Source organism: Nesoenas mayeri (genome assembly GCF_963082525.1).
Source record: "Nesoenas mayeri genome assembly, chromosome: 1".
NCBI lineage: Eukaryota > Metazoa > Chordata > Aves > Columbiformes > Columbidae > Nesoenas > Nesoenas mayeri.
Window position 1 is genome coordinate 45986238 of NC_137541.1, and position 21442 is coordinate 46007679.

General features: G+C 36.3%; 1 protein-coding gene across 1 annotated transcript; it reads left to right on the plus strand.

Annotated features, from left to right (window-relative positions):
• Positions 1-355: 355 nt before the first annotated feature.
• Positions 356-20393, plus strand: CEP83 (centrosomal protein 83; the record flags this gene model as incomplete). The annotated part of the gene is made up of 15 exons (XM_080363605.1): positions 356-504; positions 864-1014; positions 2314-2406; positions 2678-2809; positions 6005-6256; positions 7540-7675; positions 11002-11112; positions 12326-12470; positions 12605-12754; positions 13420-13495; positions 14610-14767; positions 17547-17676; positions 18521-18624; positions 19346-19526; positions 20208-20393. 15 exons carry the CDS (start codon positions 356-358, stop codon positions 20391-20393), a joined length of 2154 nt encoding a protein of 717 aa, XP_080219731.1.
• Positions 20394-21442: the final 1049 nt, after the last annotated feature.

Here is a 21442-nt window from a genome sequence, read left to right on the forward strand (position 1 = left end):
GAAGTGTTTGTACTTAATTTTTATTGAATCAAATAATCTTCATGCTTGAGCTTATTCGGTGCCCCTGGAAGGCCTATTGCTTTTCAGGGCAGGCAGAATGAGCAGAGAAGAGTTGCCCTTTCAGTAGAGGTTTCTAACCTGAGTTACAGCAGAGGCAGGATTCTTCTGTACCAAAAGCAAACGCATGTGAAATCTTTGAATTGTGAATGTACTGGATTGTTAATTACATGTCCTTGTATTAGTTCAGGTGACTTGATCTTCTGGCATGTCAGCAGAAAAAACAGATGGCATTGCAGATTAGTTATAAGTTAATTTTTCTTTTACTCTCTCCAGACTCATCGTGAACAGCCATTAAATGGATGCTTTGGGCAGTGTCCTTCCTCCTATGGCTGGAAATGGTGATACGGCTAATGCACAAGAACTACAAAACCTTCTGATTAATGAAAAAATGCAATCTGAATACTACAAAGCAAAATTTCAAACTTTAAGTGCAGAAAATCTAAGGTACACTAATTTAAAGAGATTTCTTCATTTGAGCTGTTAAAAGGTGAAGCTGGATGTTCAGTGGAAGGGATTTGTGTGTGTGTGTAGGTGTTAGCTATGTATGTAAGGACAAATTCAAGTGTTGTTCATATTAGAAAATGAACTATTCAAAATACCTTAAGACATTGCAAATTATGTTTCTGCAATACTTTTCATGCTTGTAAAAATGGGATAACTTTTCAGCGTGTTACAGGAAGAGGTTATTGATAGGTTAGTTCTAGCTTAGTATGTGTATGTTTGCTTCTGCATGTAAGTGTTTGGAGCTTTCAGATCTAATTTTAGAGGGTAAATATAAAATAAATATGTATTTTATCTTGCAGGTTACAGGAGGACTATATGAAATCACAAGATGAACTGAAGCGGTTGTTAGTTGAAAAGCAGACTGTACAGGACAGATATGAGTATCTTCTTGCTGAATGTCAAGAGGAGTTGCGGGGTAAAATCCAAGAGCTGGAAAAACTGAAGATGGAGGTGAGATAATTTACTGTCAGGACTTAATGTGAATTTTAATCTCTTAATAGGGCCATGCATGTATTACTGTTTATGTAACGTGTGTATACCTAGCTTGGATATATTTCAGATATCTTCAAATTTACCCAACAGGAGTAATGTTTCTTCTCTCGAGTGACTATAGATTGAAATTACTGTTTTCTTGTTCACCTTCCAAATCCTGTTGTTGTGTGCTACATTAATAGTAAGACCCTCAGTCTCTGTGTGTGCTCTCCTGTTACGGGGAGCAACATCTTTCCTGGAGGATAACTTATCCTAACAGGTTTAGGCATCTATAATAAGTGACTGCAAAAATAGATATTTGTTTCTGTCTGTGATGACAACTTTATATTAAAAAAATAAACCAAACAAAAACCCCCTAACATTTAAGATAATTTGCATAACACTTTCTATAACTGCTTGTTTCTTTAAACTAATGCAAGACATGTTCTTAGGAAACAAACACAGCTTCTGTCAAAAGATTCCAGATGCATAATGGAGGAGATGTGCCTCTGTACCATAACTGGGATTAGTTACCAGGGACTTCAGGGTACAGATAAGTGGAAGAAAGGTAGAATAAATTAGGATATGTCACAGGCTGTAGAATATATTTTATATATATATATTTTATATATATATATATATATATATATATAAATATATTTTTATATATATATATATATATATATATTTTATTTTTTTTTTTTTTGGGCAAACTATCTACCAAGAAAAAGTGTTAACCATACCCAAGAAAACTTAAGAAAATACCATGCAGCATGGAGCTTAAGGCAGTGGATCTTTCCTGGTCTTAGTTTCATTTCAAACCTGTACCTGTGCATCTGTTGGAGAACATGTGTCTGATGTGTTTTACAAAAAATTGTTGTGGAATTGCTCATTTTGATTGTTTGGTGTTGGTTCACTTGCTGTTTAAGTTTTTCTAAATGCTAATTCTTTATCTTTTATGTGAGACCACTTTTCCTTCCCTCCTCCCCTAGGAAGGTGATAAATCTCTGGGCAATTCAGCTTGACATTTGTGTTGCTTCTACCAGTAAATATTGACATTTTAAATGCTTCTGTTATCTTCCCAGGATGTTTTTAGTGAACTAGTACCATATTTTTTTTCTCTTCTGTAGTAACTATTGAAAATTCTTTAGAAAAACATAGGCAATTAAGCAGGATTCCTAAAACCATATTTGAAATACTGTGTTCCTGGCTATTTGTCCTATCACAGGGTAAATAAATGATTATGACTAGTTATTTATAATACTTTTCTGTCTTAAGGTGATAAGTTCTTCAAAAATAGAACTGTTAAAAGCACAAATACAACAGGAATTGGAATCTTCTATGACAGAACGTTATCGGAAGCTAGAAAATGTAAGTAATAAGTATTGAAATTTTTTCATTTAGAGCAGTGATCACAACTTCAGAGTTGTTCCTAAAAACCTTAGGAAATTAAAACTGAAAGGGGAGCAAAGTGTGACATTCTTTATCTGGTACTGTTGCCCCAGGCAGTAAAGAGGGAGTAGGAGGGATTCAGTTCATCAAATATAACTTGTGAAATGACAGGGACATTGTGTGGACATTTGAAGGAAATAAACCTGAAAACTTCTCTCATTTATGCTTTTGGGTATTTTGTTTAACTTAGGAGGTGGAAAAATACAGAACAGAATATAACAAACTTCGTTATGAACATACTTTTCTGAAATCAGAATTTGAACATCAAAAGGAAGAACATGCATGTATTTTAGAAGAGAAGAAAATAAAATATGAGGCTGAGGTATGTAGAATGTTACAGTAACTTAAAATGTATCTGATAACAAAGCTGCTTGAACATTGTGAAAATGTTGGTAATGTTGTGAGATATTGATGGGTTGTCAGTTTGACACCATTTCATAATGTAGTGTTTGTTTCTGTTCTCTTAATTCTCAAAACACTTTTATGACTTAGCCTAAAGCTGTCTCTGTAGGTTTGTTCAGTGATGTGTCGTAATATAATTTGTGCTATTATAAGTAAGAAGAGGCTTGCCTTTTGATAAATGACAGTCAGCTTTTTAAAATGCATTTGTAGTGGAATTTGAAACGTTACACTAATCTGAAATCAATAAGTTATCTGAGCAACTGATGTAAGCTTAGATTTTAAATTACTTATGTGGTAACTTACACAAGAAGAAGGCAGCAGAAGATATTGTTAGTACCAGTCAAGGGGTACATTTTGCAACTAAGTTGGATCACGACAGTCATGGTCAAAAGGATACTGAAAACTTGGGTAAATCTATTTCAGTTGCATGAACTCTTTAATAAACCATTAATGAATTTTGTGTTTTGGGTTTTGACTTTCAAAAGTGTAACTAAATAGATTGCCAGCTTATTTATGTTTTAAATATATGCAGCAGTATAAGTGAGTGTTACATATGTCATTTGCATATTCATTTAGGTATTTATCTGGGAGTGTATATCCTAAGATGCCAGCTTTGAATGTATTAGTCCAAACATGAGACAAAAATCAAAGCAATCATCACTTTCAAAATCTTTCCAAATTTGCAAATGCAAAGCATTAAAACCAGAACAGTTGTCCTTTCTGGAGCTAAACACACATGCTGCTTTACAGCCTGCCTTTCTTGTGGGCTCACTGGGTTTGTGCTAGTCCTGCAGCTTATTAGCACACTTACAGAGAATGAAACTACCTTGAGCCCAGGGCGCAATGTGATCTTGTTTCTCTCTCTCGGAGCCTTTTTTTTAACCTTCCATGCCATTTATTACAAGGAGGCTATGAAAACATCCTAGTTCCTAAAAATGATGGCTTAGGCATGTCATGCAATAGGTGGTTGAATCTCATAAAAGGGATTTGGAGGGCTTTTACTGCAGACATTGGCTTTGTTCCATAGAGATCACTGATGCAACTTCCAAAAGCACTGCTGTAGATCAGAGTTTGGACTAGTCTCCAAACATTGAGATAATTCTTACATACCTTACTTTCTCACTCTTTTGCTCTCAATATTGCATTTGGTCTATGTAACTCATTTTGAATCTATATATATTTATAGTATATTAGTTACAGTCTTGACATTCGTTTCTACCTATTATATTACCTTGTAACAGAAAGATTTTTTTTTTTTTAAATGTTTTTTTGCTTTATGTTTTCTCTGACAGGGCCCAATCATGTTGACTGTCTGGAGTTACTAGCAGATTTGAGTTCCGTTGTGGTTATAGAATAGTGGAGTCATAATATAACTTGGAAGAAACCTCCTTCTTGTCTAATATCCTGCTTAAAATATTGAAGTGTAATGAGATCGGGTTGGTCAGGGCCCTGTACAGTCAAGTCCTGAACATATGGAAGGGTGGGGATTCCACAGCCTTTCTGGACAAACTATTCCGGTATTTAACCATCTTAATGGTAAACCTTTTTCCTAAATCTAACTGAAATTTCATATGTTCCAGCTTGTCCATTGTCTCGCTTCCCATCACCATGCATCTCCAAGAAAAGATCCATCTTCTCTGTATCCTTTTGTCATGTATACAGATGAGTAAAGTCTTGCCTGTGTCTTCTCTTCTCCAAGCTGAAGAGGTATAGTTCTTTCAGGCTGTCCTTCTATGTCATGTTCTGCAACCCCCTGACTATCTTGGTGGCCATCCACTGGACTTAATCCACTTGATTCTTTGTGTACCAGACAGACTCCAGATGCAGTTTTACAAGCACTAGTAGGTGACAAAGGATCACTTCCCTGGGTCTGCTCGCTATCCTTCTGCCAGGATGCAGGTGGTGATCTTTGCTGCAAGGGTACTCTGCTGACTAATGTTCAGCTTGTTGTCCACTAGGACCCCCAGATCCTTTTCCATGGAGCTGCTTTCCAGGCCATTGCCTCCAGCCTGTACTGTTGCATGGGTTACTTCATCTCAGATGCGTGACTTTGTACTTGCTCTTGCTGAAGGTGTTCCTGTCAGCCCATTCCTTCAGCCTGTCCAGATCCCTCTGAATATCAGTTCTGCTTTCCAGCCCATTGACCATTTTCCCTCTCTTTGCTGTCACCCACAAGCTTGCTGAAAGTGTACTCTGTGCCATCATCCAGGTCTCTTAATGAGGACATCAACAGCATTGGACCCTTTACTGATCTTAGAAAGACCTCAGTAGTTACAGGCAGTCAGCTGGGCTTTGCACTCTGATCATCACTCTTTGAGCCTGACAGCCCAGCCACCTTTCCACCCACTTTATCATCTACTTTTCCAGACCATATCTCACCAATTTAAGTGAGAGAGAAGATTATGGACGACTGTATCAAAGCCCTTGTTAAAATCAAGCTATACAAGATCCACTGCCGTCTCCTTGTCTGCAGTGCCGGCCACCTCTTTCTAGAAAGCAGAGAAGCAGGTCAGGCATGATTTGCCCTTGTTAAACCCTGCTTCCCATCACCTCGTCTTTCATGTGTTTAGAAATGGCTTTTAAGAGGATTTGCTACATAACCTTCACTGATGTGAAGCTGACTGTCCTGTAGTTATCTGGATTCTTCTTGACCTTTTTGCTCTGGGTGTGCGGTCTTGCCTCTTTCCAGTCATCAGGGTCCTTCTCTGATTGCAGTGACTTTTGACAGATGATGAAGTTTAGCCTTGTGATGGTACCAGTGTGCTCCTTCAAAATGCTGGGATCCATTCCAAGGACTTGTGTGTGTCCAGTGGATTAAATGATCTGTAATATTTTCTTCCTCTACTCTAGGTGGTGTTTTACTCCCACAGACTGTTAGAGGGCTCAGGAACATCTGAGCCCTGAGAACAAGCCTTATCAATGAAAACAAAGCAAAAAAAGACATTGAGGAATGGATCTGATTTTCCTACTCCAAGAAAGAAAATAAACCCGAATGTATATTCTTAATATTTTTAATGCACACTGCTGCTCTTCTGAGTTGTCAATTACTGTGTTTGTTGCTGCCTGACTCCTAACCAATGTAAAAGCTTTTCTTTTTCTGATTAACAACTATCAGATTGCAAGACTGGATAAAGATAAAGAAGAACTCCATAATCAGCTGCTTAGTGTCGATCCCACGAGGGACAGTAAACGCGTGGAGGCACTCTCTAGAGAAAAGGCACAACTGTTTCAGAAATTAAAAGGCTTAGAAGCAGAAGTAGCAGAGCTAAGAGCAGAAAGAGACAATTGTGTTGTGCAAGCAGAAAATGTTCAAAGAGTACAAGTACGACAGATAGCTGAGATGCAGGCTATGATAAGATCTCTAGAGGTAAGGTTCTTTTTTCTTTTTTTTTTTTTTTTAAATTAATTTTGCCTCCTTATACAGTGTAGCAAGAATAACGCTTGGCCTGATAGAACTGTCACTGAAGTTACTGGTAATCTTGCTGATGACTCCACCATTTGAATTTGTACATTTCAGATTTAAAAATGAATTGTAAGTGCAATTGGGGACATGTACCACCAATTCAACTTTGGAAAGGTGGAAAGCTCAACTGAGAGATTCTGTTGGATGACCTTCTTTCGAAACACACGAGTGCAGTCAATGTTTGCAATCACAGTCAGTAAGGTGGTCATATCAGCACTTGTCACTTGGGTGGAGTTAGAAACTGATGACAGCGTTAATAATCTCCTACAGTATTTTTTTTTCTTTTAAAAAATGTTATATGATGCTCCCCTATTCTTTAATCCTTTCCTTGTGTGTTGTCTTCTTTCTTGCCTACCTGTGTCTCTTCTTTCTCCAACACATTACTCCAATTGTGTAGTTCTTGGCTGTTGCTCTCCCTTAAAGAACCGTTGGTATTTCTGGCCTGTTTTATGTTTCCCAGGTTTCCAGTGTATTCCTCATCTGTGGTCTTCAGTCCTTCTGTCAGTTCTTACTTTCCATGCACATTTCTCACACAGTTGTAGCATACAAATGGTTCATTTTCCTTTTTGCTGTTTTCAATGCTATATAGCTTTGTTACAAAATGCTCTGGTCACAAGAAAAGTGATGGAATGTTCTTAATTTAGAAAACTTAAAGAAAGTCCTGCTGGTAATAGGTCAATTCAGAAAAAGGGAGGTGAAATCATAGGTTAGATTACCTTTTTGATACTTAATATAAATTCGGGGTCTTGAGTCTATAATACTCCCAGTAATTGCATTTAATTTCCTCTCCATGATGTTAATTCTTCAGTTAGTATAACTGCATAGGCCAACATATGACATCTTTTTGAGCACCACTTATAGTCATACTTGTATTTACAGCCCAGTAATTTACTGGTAGGAATACCTGCTGTCTCCTAAGTCAGATTACCTCTGTCTCTCATGAAATAGGATTGAAAATGTGATTCTGTGCACGCAGTGTTAGAAAAAAGGTGTGACATTTGAATAAAATTCAAGACCCTTGTTGTATTGCAACATATTGTCAAGCAAAGATAAATATTTCTATATTATATTATTATGTAATATAAAGGGTCAATAATATCTGAAAGCCCAGATCAATTGAACCTTTCAAGTGAATAGCAAGAGACAGCCCTCCTCTAAAATTCTTACAAATCCTTCCTTTGTTCTAGGCAGAAAACAAGTCTGCTGACCAACAGATTGATCGACTTGAGAAAGAACTACGGATGAGTCATGAGCAAAATGCTCTTTTAACTAGTAAACTTCACAAATATGAACGAGAGGTCAATTCTTTAGCTGCTAAAGTAAGTGCTTTTATGGTATTTCAAATACATTTTTAATATTCTGTTAGCTTTAAGTTTTTCTGTTTATATTTTGCGTAAAGAATAAAGCAGCAATGTCTTCTGCTAGGACTTAAAATAGGTTTGGATTTTTTTCACAGTTTCAGTTTGAAGATGTAGGATAAGAGAATTTACGGGAAAAACATCATCCCTAATAGTATATTTATAAAGATTGAGGTTATGTTCTTTTTATTTCATTTTCTAGGTCTTTTTATTCTAAACAGAACAAAACTTGAAGAGGTGTCTTTATATTCATGTTTTTAGTACTCATGAAAATAGCCATCTGTATTGGATGGAAACCAGCATTACTCTTTCATAGTGTGTAAAGTGCAATAGAGCTTTAAATTGATTTTTTTAATTTTTTTTTTATTTTTTTTTAAAATTTATTTATTTAATGGAGCTATGGCTTCTGGAGATGTTGGAAAGTATCCTCTGAATGGGCTGTGTTATCTACAGGAAGCAAGTTGCATTGGAATCACCTGTGGACATTTAGGTTATATTAGAATCAGGATAGTTGCTGTAACATAACGTTCTTCTTGGGATAATGCCAGCATGGCTTGTACAGAAATGTTTCTGTACAGCACTGCATTGTATCATTTTATATAGATCATTGTCTTGCAACATGTTTGAGTATCTTAGGTGTTGGGTTGGCACCAGATCTTAGAGGTTTTGTTCTATGTTTATATGCCTTTTTTTTTTTTTTGAGATTGTAGAGAAAAAAAGATCAGGCAGCTTCTAATTTAGGGAAAACTTAAAAGTACTTAAGAAAAGTGACACCAGTGTTTAGTTTTTCAGCATAATTAGATGACTATGATGCCAGACTCAGAATTTTATTTGGTTGCAGTGACTCGTCAAAAAAATATCTTTTATGTAATTTCATATGTAGTTATCTGAATAAACAAGAAAAAACAAAACACTAGTAAACTGGTTTACCATCAAGTGTTGAGAATACTTGCATCAGGGGTGTCAAACTCATTTTCACCTGGGGCCACATCAGCCTCGCTGTTGCCTTCAAAGGGCCAAATGTAATTTTAGGACTGTATAAATGTAACTACACCTACAGTCCTAAAATTACATTTGGCCCTTTGAAGGCAACAGCGAGGCTGATGTGGCCCCAGGTGAAAATGAGTTTGACACCCATGACTTACATTGTTTCATGTAAATTTGAGTCAGGATACTCGTCCTAATGAAACAGTTACTTGGGTAAATATTAGCTTTCTGCTGTTGCTTATTCCTTCCTTTGTGGAGAGAACACTGGGTAATAAATTTTTATCACATCTGTCAGTTCCTGGTAGCAAATTTAATCCCCTGTGTTTTCACACCTTTCTGGAGAGGCTTTAGTTAGTTCTGAACTAACTGTGAAACCAGTAACTTTGGTCTTTTATATCTAGTTGAATGCAGAATTATTTTAAGCTCTCTCTTGACTTAAAGCTATCCTGCAGTTCTGAATATACTTTCCAAAATAACACTAACATTTGTGTTTTGTGGGTATGGCAGTTAATATTGTTGTGATATGCCTCAAGAAAGATACAAAACAAGAAGAGACCTGCAACTCCTACCATAGTTGCTCTTTTAACAATCTCAGATTTCATTCAAAACAGGCTTTACAGTGCACATTGATGAGTGCGAAAAATTTTATTTGGTCTTTAAGTCTACAAAAGTTCTAATTTACTGTAAGAATAGGATGTACCTATACCAGTATTTAAAACCTCTTTATATTATACAATGTGTCATACTTGTCTCACATGAATCATAAATAGGAGGGAAAAACTTCAGTTAAACATTTTTAACCAATTATCTATCAGAACATATAGAAATTGTTACAGTCTCTACTGTATTTTTTTTTTATCAGCTGGTATTCTCTGCTCACCTCCTGAAGCAGAAAATTAAAATCTTCATTGGTGTTTCTTGAAGGGAGGAAGTAGAAACTCATTTCTATATGAACCTCCACCCCCTTCTGCACCCACTCAAACTTATTCCTGCACACAGGTGCATGCACTTGCCTTCCAGATTTTGTGCCTTAAAAAAGCCACCTTAAATCTTTGCAAGTTGCCCTGAAATGTTCTCAACTTAGTATTTAAGCAAGCAAATCCACCGTGTAGTTACTTAATAAGCTACTATGTCATTCTTAACCTTTTGCCACTTGTGTATGCTAGCAGGTTGTAATTACATTTGTCATTGTGACTGGATTTTCATTATAAGAGCTTTCCTCTAGATATTTAATTCTCATTGACCGTATAATTACTGCGTACAAATGCCTAAACTATAGAAATTTTCCATGTAAGCAGTAATTGTCTTTGATTTGATGTTCTTAAAGTTCCTGCTTTTATGTGACCATTTGATGTGTATGTCACAGTTGCGGCAAAGTATTAGATTTAAAATGCACTTTAAAACTATGAAGACCTGGATTTTTGAGACAGTAGTAGGGCACTCCAGGAGTTCGGGGGGAGTGCAAGTAGTTGCCAAACTGAAATTACTTGAGGGAGCAATTGATAACCTGGTTTTGCATATCACTGTTTTGTTTTAGCTTGACTCTGGTGGATCTTTAGTTAGAAGTGAAGCGTGTGTAAACTGCCATACTAATGTGTGAGTTAGCCAGGCATCAGGGTCTTGTGCAGTATTGGATCAACATCATAGCAAGACATTTCCAGTGAATAGTCTCTTCAGAAATACACCAATATTCAGAGATTACCTTGTAGAATGTGTAGTATTTACTCAGAAACCAAGTTTTCACAGGCAACCCTGCACTTGTGTGTATTTATCACCAAGGCTTCTTAAAAGAGTAATATCTTTTCTACACTGTAACTTGTAATAACTGTCTGGTTAAAGATGAAATGCATACCAATAGGCAGACAGCCTAGTTCCTGGAATAGAAGTTGTATTTGAGCATCTTAATTTTTTTTTTAGTCAAGGAATATATAAAACTTGCATTTCAAGATGACTGACAACTCATTCAATAATCTTCAATGTGTGACTTGAGCAGTTAATAAAATCCTGCAATAACACTGATTATGATTTGAGGAATCAGGTTATGTCAGTAGCTTTAGTGTTACAATATCTCTAAAATAACCATTAAAAAGAGTGGATATGCTGGACTGACTTTCAGGAAAGCAGCGGAAGAAAAAAATATTTAAGGTATGCTTAAAATAAGCACAGTCCACAATTATTTGGCAGATTTTCTTTTTAGCAAAGTATCACATGAAAATCTTACAGTAAAGCTGTGAAAATATGTATATATTTATTTTAGTTAATTGGTTGGGTTTGGTTTTGTGTTTTTTTCTGTTTCAAAGGTAGAAGAAGTTAAGCATTCACATAAATTGGAAGTAACAAATGTCAAACTGGAGGCAGCAAAAACAAAGAATGAGGCAGAAAGAGAGAGAAACAAGATTCAAAGTGAAATGGATGGTAAAATATGCAATTAATTTCTAATGAGTTATTTTGTGACTTCTAGTTAGCATATTAAAATTATTTGTCCTCCCAATATTCCCCAGCAGCCTTCACCTTCCACTTCCAGTCTAGGTCATAGATCTGAAAATTTGTTTTTGTATCTGAAATAACTGTTTTGCTTCCCTTGGTTAAGAAGAACAACTACAGAACAATCTTGTATTTGTGTAAATTAGTGAATTTGTGACACAATTTGAGCACAATCTGTTTTAAATCATATACCTCCTATTAGGGTTATTTTTTTTTTCTGTTATTTCCAAATTCTAGAGACTCTCACACTCTGCTCGAAGCTTCAACATACCATAAAGCTTCAGTGGTGGTTTTGTTTTCTGATTCTGTGTCCACAGAATTGCTAACAGTTGGGTAAGGCTGCCAGGTGAAACAAAATACCATTTCTGGCTTGTTCTTTGAAGAAAATAGATGATAGTCTAAGATACCTAATATAGCTGAGCCAGGAGGCAACCTGAAATAGGCTTCTTGAGAGAAAAGGCCAACAATGTCGGACCCTATAAAATATGAAGTTAATACAGACAAGATTTAAGCTAACCTGAACTTACTGTGGAATCCAGCTTAATCTCTGAATGAGCTAAATAACCGGAGTCATTGCTGTAGTGTATTGGCTTATTTGCTGGTGAACATAGATGTCTTCGTCAAAAGTTTTTCATTTGCATCTTCTGTTCCTGCGTATAGAGTCCTCATTTTAGAATTGCCTCAGTTGGTAGTATGAGTGGATCAAAATGGAAGAATTGTTGTAGCCAGGTTGCTATGGCTTCACTAGTAACCAGTCACCGTTTACCATCAACTTTTCCATAAAAAGAAAATAAGACATTTTCTTGCTTGACCTTTTCATAGCTGTTGTGCAACACTGTTTTTAATTAATCCAGACACAACTGCTTAGCAGAAATCGCTTTACAATCAAAATTTAAAATAATATCAACTGTTTAATTACTTTTGTATGTTAAAATATAATAATAAACCCTCATAGACAGAGATTCCAGTCGAATGGTTATTCTTCAAAAATTTTTGAAATGTTGCTGTTATCCATTCATTCATTCATTCACTTTATCATGTGAATTGTGATTTTTAGCTCTCATTTATCAATTTATAAAGTTACTTTAACACTGGATTTCATCACATTGATATTAATAATGACTTTTTTTAATGTATAATGCAGGATTGCTGTCAGACAAGGAAGTTCTTAAGGCAGCTGTTGAACATCATAAGATGCTTTTAGCAGAAAAGGATCGGGAGCTAATTCGTAAAGTGCAAGCTGCCAAAGAGGAAGTTCTTGAAAAAATTGCAGCCGTACAGAATGAAAAGTACGTTTGTTGGTTTACTGCTCAACTTCTAAAATAAGAGTGTTTTGAGTAACTTTAAAAAATATTATTCTTAGCAACTAAATGCTTCTGGAATTTTGTCATGATTCTTGTATACGTGTTGAATAATGTCTCAGGTTAGAACTCGAGAACAGATTAGCTGATCTAGAGAAGATGAAACAGGAACAAGATACTGGGAGACAATCCGAAAAGGATCAATATGAAGAGAAACTGCGTGTTGTACAGATGGCAGAAGAATCTAGCAGAAAGGAACTTCAGCGTTTGCGGTAGCGTGGCTTTTCTGACCTTAACAAAAATTTCTCATTTTCCCTGCCTAGTTTCTTTACAGTAGTCACTATAAAAGTTTACTAGTCATAGATAGAGAAATGTTCATATGGTAAATTAAACAAAATTATCTTTTGCATTGTGTAAAAAGAGGGCAGAATTAAAAACATCCAGTTGTAACAAAAAAAAAAAATTCATTCCAACCTTTAAAAAATTTAATGAACGTTTTAAAAACATAATTTTTCAGTACTCATGTGTGTTAAAATCGTGTCCATGCTGGCTGCTGGCATAGCCCCAGCATTGGAGTGAACCAGTTCTCTTCCCACAATGGCACCATATCAGCAACTGGCCAACTGCAACCCTATTATGATTTCTCTTTGAGTTGGCTATTATAGTTCTCAGTGAAGTTGTTTTACTATAGTATTTGTATGAATGTCAATATGATAAAATGAACAAAAGTCATACTCTAAAAGCAAACAAATCAGTGTATTTCTTATTCCTGTATGAATTCTTATAATCAATTAAAAATATTTTTAATCGTTGTTTAGTTCAATATTTATCAGCCTTTCAAATTATGCAATATATTCTGCTGTCAGGCTGATTTGTCCTAATTTCTAACAGATATATTTTAATTAGATAAAAATAAGGGTGTCTTATACAATTTTAGATTAAAAATTCAACAGCAAACTACTCAGACGGAGGAGTTGGAAGAAAAGAAACGTGAAAGTGCTGATCTGAAACAGGTGAGGCCATATTGCACTGTAATGTTTTATAGAGAAATAACCTTTCCTGCAGTTATCATGTCCACTGTTTGAATATTAGATTGAATTTTTAAGGCTTTTGTTTCCTGAGGGACAAAGTGCATACAACAGATACTTAAAAGCAAAAGTGTTCAGAAATCAGTCATGCTTTCCTGGACCTTTATAAATGGATTACAGCTTTTTGCGTCATGTGTTTTGTGGGTACCAAGGATTTCAAAGCTGAATGTTTATAGACTGGTATATTGAATACAGTTATGCACTATTTAACTGGAGATTCAGTTTCCATGGAGACTTATAAATTGTTTCTAGGTAATGCCTTGCATTTGCACTGCATCTCTCATCTGAGGTTCTTCAAGTGCTTAACAGATGTTTCATAAATGAATAAACTAGTGTAGAGAGGTATATTTCTATTGCAGAGAGAATTGATGGCAGTGTTGAAAATAAGACCTAATTCTTTTAACTCCTCTTCACCCATGATTTTATTTAGTAAGTAAGAACATAGCTGTGCATCAAAGGAGTCTGTGAGCTGTGGGCACTTGATGTTCAAGGCAATATTTCTTTTTTCCTCCAGAAATCAAAAACTGGGGTATCTGTATGTGGTTGGTGCAGCAACTGCGGCTGTAACAGGTTGTGCCTTGTGACAGAGAAGAGTCCAGGTAGCGCCACAGCTCAGCTACCAAACATGTAGTGCTCTAGTTGGGTTCAGGCCTGGGGCTTCATGTTGGATTTCTTAACTTCTTAACATCAATGACTGAAGACTCCTGCCTCCCTTTCTTTTTCATTTAACTACGCTGGAGTCATAGAATCAAAGAATCATAGAACGTCCTGAGTTGGAAGGGACCCACTAGGATCACCGAGTCCAACTCCTGTCCCTGCATATGACAAATCTACAGTGAAAACCTTCTTTGTCTAGTAGTGGTTTACTATAAAGCTTTTGGAGGAGCTGTTGAGTAAGGAGAAAAGGAATAAATAAGCAAGGTCTATGAAAAGCTAATGCAGCCAGTTGGTGTCTGCATTTTGCTCTATCTCACCTATCTCCAAATTAACTTAGTTATTTGCAGACCCTCTCAAATGGAAAAATTTCATTCCTTTGTAGCAAATTCATGACATGCAAGTCCAGCTTGCCTCAATTTCTCAATCAGAAAATGATTTGTTGGAGTCTAATCAGAAGCTGAAGGAAACAGTAGAGAGACTGAGACAAGAATGTCAACATGCAAGGAGTCAAGCAGAAAAAGCTCAGCTGGAAACAGAGAAGTAATTTTTTTTTTCTTCATTTTGGCTTTAACTTTTCTTCATATTGCTTGTGTTCCTCTCACATGGATTACATAGTATGGATTGTAGATTCTCAATAAAGTCAGAAATTAAATATTAATGGGAAATATTGGACAATTGTAAAATATGGCTATACCTCCTGTTATGCAGTGTGTATGTATTTTAAAATGTCTGTTACAATTAGTTTATTTTACTAATCAAGAATTATTAGTATAAAATGAAATACTATTTATTATATATATATAAAAATATATTTTTATGTTTTTATATATATTTATATAATCCTACTTATACTGAAGCGAATGTCAAACTTGTATTAGTTTAAGTGAATCTAGAGTTTCTTTCAAGAGTGCTTAAGCATTATGGGTGAAAGAAGCACTTAAGCATTGTGTTTCAGGGACCTAGCTTGTGTATGTATTTTTTTTGTTTTTCTTCTCCCCCACTATATCCTTTTAGCTGATATGAGGCAAATAAAATCTGCTTGGATATCTTCTAGATGCCCCCATCAAAACAAAACCAACCAATGAACCAAAACTCCACAAAAAAACCCACTTTCCTTTTTGGCATGACCTTGACCACATACAATCAAAATATGCTAAAAAATGCTGAAGGCAACAAAATCTTCTTCAGACCCCATACAGTAATGCATGCTTTCCTGAAATTTAATTTGTCAGTCTGAGATAGCTATTTAGTATTTCCTAGTCTAATAACCAAAAACATGTCTAACTTGCACTGGATCATTGTGTGGTGGGTTTTTAAAAAAGTCAGCATCACAGATTAAATAGAAAACTTTCAAGAGCATGTAGCATTTTTTTGTTTTATTTTCTCTTTTGCTACAAATCAATACTGCAATTGCCATTTTGTCGTTAAAGTGTTGGTTTTCAGTTTAACATTTGAAGAAATTATTGCATTAGGACCGCAGAGTATGTTCAGTTGCCAGTAGCATGTTAAATACTTTGGATGTTTACTTTAGGAAGGTATTTTGAGTGAGATTGTCAGTGTTTTGTGTGAGTTAAAGATGTCAGTTACATATTTATGGGCCATAGACCAGTCAGGAGCAGGTTTTCCTGGGCAGGCAGTGGAAGGAGCTTGGCAACCCTCAGGGAGTGCTGTGCAAGTGTGTAGTAATGGGAGATGCACCAAGGTCAACCCTGCAGAAATTAAGCAGCTTTGCAGCCCACATGTAAGTCCTCCAGGTTTGTCCTACTTGTCACACGTTTCCGTTCTTTTTCTGACTCTGGAGGTGATGGGACTCCTTCCACAGTTCAGTAATTCTTACGAGTTTGAACTCCCAAGAGTTAAGTTGTACCAAAGCGACTTGGCTTAAAGAGGAAGTGAAATAAGGACCAAAAGATAAGAAAGCCAAAGATAAAAAGTTTCAGATAAGTAAAATAATGCCAGTTGAACCGCAAGTAGGCCAAGCAGCTGCCTGCCTGGCTGTGTCAGTCTTAGGTTTGGAAATGAAAATGTGAAATGAGAAAAAGGGCTGAAGGCAAACTGTGAGACTGATACAGGTCAGAGATCAGCTCAAACAGGCTCTTGTTAAGTGTTTCAGGAACACCAATAGTGGCATTTTAAAAAAAAAAAAAAAAAAAATCTCGTGGCATTTTTAACCACTGTCTCAGTTGAAATTTTTTTTACTCTTAATAAGTGCTTTTTGAGAAAGCTTTGGTTCCTGGGTAGTAGTAATTATTTACAGCCAACAGCAAGGTACAAACCCCACTGGGTCTACTAAAAGAACTGGGATGGGTACCAAATGGGCCATGGTCTGGATTCTGATACGAGAGGGGATGACTCCTCATGCTTGCATTGTGGGGAAGGGGAAAGGTTTTTGGTGAGAAATTTATGGCGATTCATTCAGAGTCCCTGTGGGGAAATTGCATCAGCCAAGGACTGGAGTAGTATGGATGCACCAACACCAAGCCTTGGATTACATTTCTTAAAAATTGCTGCATAGAATCTCACCGTTTGATTTTTTTTTTTTTTTTTTTAATAAGAATCTCTTAATTTGATTTTTTTTTTAATAGTACTGTAGTTAAATATGCAGTTAGTTCTTGTCTCTTTTGACCCACAATGCAGGTAGCCTAAACAGAAAAGGCAGCAGAGAGAAACCAGCTCCTTTCCTATCCACTGCTAAAGAACACAGCCTTATTTTAGTATGTTTTAACCATGCAAGGGCCTAAACTGATAACATCTGGTGGTGGTGGGTGGTGTGCGTTCAGCTGGGATGTTGTCTAGGAACCATATTGGTGAAGTTTCCTGTAGTGCTGGCATTTGTTCTGGTCGGGAGCACACATGAGTCAAGCGTGTATGTCTCTGTTACAAAGGTGTAGTAGACTGCACAGGGCGGCAACCTCTTCTCTTACATCTTCCAAACAGAGCAGGTAGTTGTCAGTTCTTCTGGCAACTAACATTTGGCATGGGTGTCTGTGGTTGTGTTCCAGTGTGATTATTTGATCTGAAATGAGAACTTTTCAGTGGACAGTTTGGCAACATGCCAAGCCAACAAGCAGCCTACAGTGAATTAGCTTATTGGAATCAGTTTTGAAGCTTTGCCTCATAGTTGAACACAACCTAGGATTAATGCACAGGTTCAATTTTGGTGAATCTTGATCACAATCAAGTTTAAATCAGATCCTTCAAGTATATAAAGGTAGAAGTTGTGAAAAGATGCATTTGTATTAAAAGCCCTAAGGTACTAATCCAACATACTGCTTTGTCTATATAACCTCTTGATCTTCTCACCTGTTTTTTTTCAAAGGACTTTAGAATACAAACGTATAGAATGGCTGGAGGAGAAGCACGTGCTTACTCAGTGCATCACAGAGAAGGAAGAGAAATACAGCCAGCTGAGGAACAAGCTATGTCGAGCTGCTGTTGCTCAAAAAAAGGCATGTTCACTCTTCCTTTATGAATGATCCAGCTTATGAAAAGTTCAGCTTTGCTTTGGCCAGCCAGAATTGTTTTAATGTTAAGGGTTTATTTCCAGTCTACTGTATATTAACAAATTATATCAGGTTCTTCAAGATTAGTGATCTGCAAAAGAATATTACAGCCAACAACTTTGTTATAACACCATCAGAGGTTTTTATGAGGTTTTGTATGTGTGTGTTTATATAGTTACTTAAGAGGTGGACTCCTTGATTAGTAAGGATGATGTTTTGGACACCAGACAAATGATGTTCTGCTTTTTTTCGATGGAATATTACAATTTTCTGTCTTCTCCTAAGTTTGCTTTTTATGAAATAACTTTAAAGGAAAAGCTGATTAATTGTTTATGAAAGCTCAAGATAAATTGAGAATTTTATACCTTGGACATATGCAAGTTATGAAACCTACTACTGGCTTTTAAGATTGTTAAAAAATGAGGTCAAAATGAGCCAAAAAAAAGCATGCATTTTTTTTTTGGTCGTGTTTATACTTATTTTTAAGTGGTCATTTAACAAATGAATTTTGTAATTCTTAAATACAGTTAGTATTTGTTGGTACAGTAAGTCACTGACCAACAAGTGACTGACAGCTGTCCATCTTTCAGTCACAACTCTGAGTCATTTTCCACCTGTTTTGTTTCCTGTCCCGGGGATTCAGAAACTTCAGCTAGCACAGCACTTCTTAAGGAAGGAGAATCCTAAAAACTGTCACAGCTTTGAAACCATCTGCAGTAGACATTTAATTTTTACAGGACCTAATCTATGAAGCCATTACTTAGCTCTGTTTGAAATGTCTCTTTGACAGAGAAAGACTCTCAATGATGATAAACACAGGAGGATGCAAGAGAAACTACAGCTTTTGGAAGCCAAGCTAGAAGAGTTGGAAAAAGAAAATCAGGTGCTAAATAGGTAATAAGCTTTTTCTTAGCTTGAAAAATGACATATGCCCAAGATCTGACTTACAAATGCTTACAGTGCTTTTGAAGATACCTGACACTTGGTTTAATCTAATGGCATTTTCAGCACTAGAATTCTGTGAATGGAGTCCAGTTAGGATGGGCAGCTGAGAGTTTATAAGAGAACTGCAGGGCTGTCTCTTTGGGGAGAGATGAGCAAAAAAGATCTGATAGATGCAGTTACAGGAATCCTTTCAAAAGAAGGAAGTGTGTACAAAAGGAGTGGTGGCAGTGAAGCAGGGTTAGAGTTGGAAGTACAGTATGTAACACTAAATGGAAGACAGGAAAGAAAAAGACTTTAAAACTGCAGGAGAAACAGATTTATTATCCTTGTTGAAAGACACGCTTTTAGTTTTTTTCCTCTTCATTAAGCACCTCTGGAGGGCTTGATTCAAATCATTTAATGTGGCTCGCTACTGTGAATGCTATTGAAAACTTAATTTATTCTGTGTAAACTCTTATCCGTATAATACAGCCAATAGCTTAATGTGAAGAGGGACTTTTAGATAGACATGTAAGCAAAAGAATATTCACAGCTCTTCCACCTTCCAGTTCTTCTGGTACGTAGCGTTCCTTTGTAGGGACAGTAAACAGCACAGTACTCGTGGAAAGGTCCGCTGCTGTGTTGGGATAACAAAGGTTTTTAGCAATAAGAAATCTCTTATTTTTTCTAGGCAGAATGTTTCCTATGAAGAACACACACGCCTCCAGAAGAGACTAAAGGACTTGCAGCGCAGGCACAATGAATTCCGGAGTTTAATTCTGAATCCTAACATGCCGTCGCTCAGTCCAGTCAGTATAATGTCATTGTCTGCCTTGCCTCCCGGGCCTGAAATGTCCTTCGGCCATCTCCAGGTGGTGATGTATTACAAGTTGGGAAAATAATACAACAAAAGATGGTACTGGAACACAGACCTTAGTCTTAAGGAAGAAGTATTTCATCTTTGAACAGAGCAAGGGAACTTTGAGGAGTGTTTCTAGTGATATTCCCTTCTTCACAATAGGAAGGAGTTCTTGAAAGGCAAATGGAACATCACAAAATGTAATGAACAGGCAGTTTTAACCCAGTTCTCCATACTTTTTCCTTCTCCTGAAAGGCTTTAAATGGCATCTTCTGACCAAGAAATACCATAGTGTTGGTTGCACATCATGGTTTTATTAACAAAAAGCAGTATTGCTGCTCTTGATTTCATGTGTGGTTAAGTTTTACTTGCTCTGGTGACCTGAGGGTGAAAAATCTCTCAGGCTGAGGTTGCCCAGGATGACTGCACAGATTCTTGGTAACTGAGACCTTAGGTTCACGTGCTGCTTCATCTGAGAGGAGGAGCACCTGCACACATCTGTCTTGCTGATGCTGTTCGTCATGAATGTCAAAACAATACCCACAAAACACTGAGGAGTAAAATATAATAAGGATATTTGGGACTTCACAATTTTTATTTTTAAAATCAGTAAAGAAAGTGAAATTATTGCTCATTTTGGTCCCTTGTAGGTGTGCAAAATGTAATAGAGCCACTTTTTTTTTTCCATTTCAAGGAGGAACAGCATCAAAGAGAGCTCTCCCTGCTTCGCAAGCGCTTGGAAGAACTAGAAAACACACAGAGAAAACAGCTGGAAGATCTGGGACTACCTAGAGAGCGAGTAACGCTGAGCACATACAGGGACTCAGGTAGAACCAAGATGGTTGGAGAAGGTGATGCACAAAGCGAGAACTCCAAATAAAATCTGCAAACTCCACATGCTGTTTGTTTTCAACAGCTTATCCTGTGTACAGGCTTTTAATATTTTGCCAAAAACATGTATTTATGTGCCTGAATAGTGTAAAGTATATTCTGCATAGTTTTGTATTTATTTTTGATAGGCTGTCATAAATTATCAGATATAATGGTTTGACACAGAAGCATTGCAAGATGAACTACATTTTGAACTACATTTTGAACTACATTTAGATAAATGATGTAAAATATATGAAATAATCTCATCACATGCAACTTTAAAAGCATTTATGAAGATTTGGCTTGTGCTGATATTTAAAATAAAAATGAAAACCAAATATTTTTTATAAATTCTTTAGATCAGGTGTGGAGTTTTGCTGGTTTGATGTTTTGACTGGTTTTTTTTTTAACAATGCTGTAATCCACATTTGGATTGTTGTTTTGAAGTTCCCATGCAGATAGAGAGGATAAAATAGAAAAAGTGCTGAAAGTTTTATTTGCTACCCTTGACAATGTGCCTTTTGTATTTTTATAACAGGAATAAGCAATAATTAGGGGTTTTTTACTATGTTGTAGTAGAGATGAAGTATAACAGATTGCCTTCACATTATGAAAATTTAAGTTGGAATTTGTTGCTACAGGAATTTGTTTACTTACCTACAATTTGTTTACTTAACTACAATAAATTTATTTATTCAAGGATTAATGTTTTTATTTAATTTTTTTTCCTTCATTTTTACTTTATTAACAGAAACTGGTAAAGGATCAATTCATTTTTTTGACTTGATAGTGAAAACTTTCCTGGAAGTGCAGGAATGGTTTTATCTGTGTTTCTTCTTTGTTTGTTTTCAAAAGAGTGAAAGTATGAAACAGTGAGGTATGCATTGTGATTTCTTTTAACAGCTTATTTGGTGTTGTTGCTAGGCTGTAGTAACAGACAACTCAATAACTCCATTGCATCTGGTGACATTGCTACTGAGCTTTTCTCTCCAGAGGCTGCATTTTTGATTTTTCCACACAGCACCTAAGGATGAACATTGCACTGCACTTTCTTGG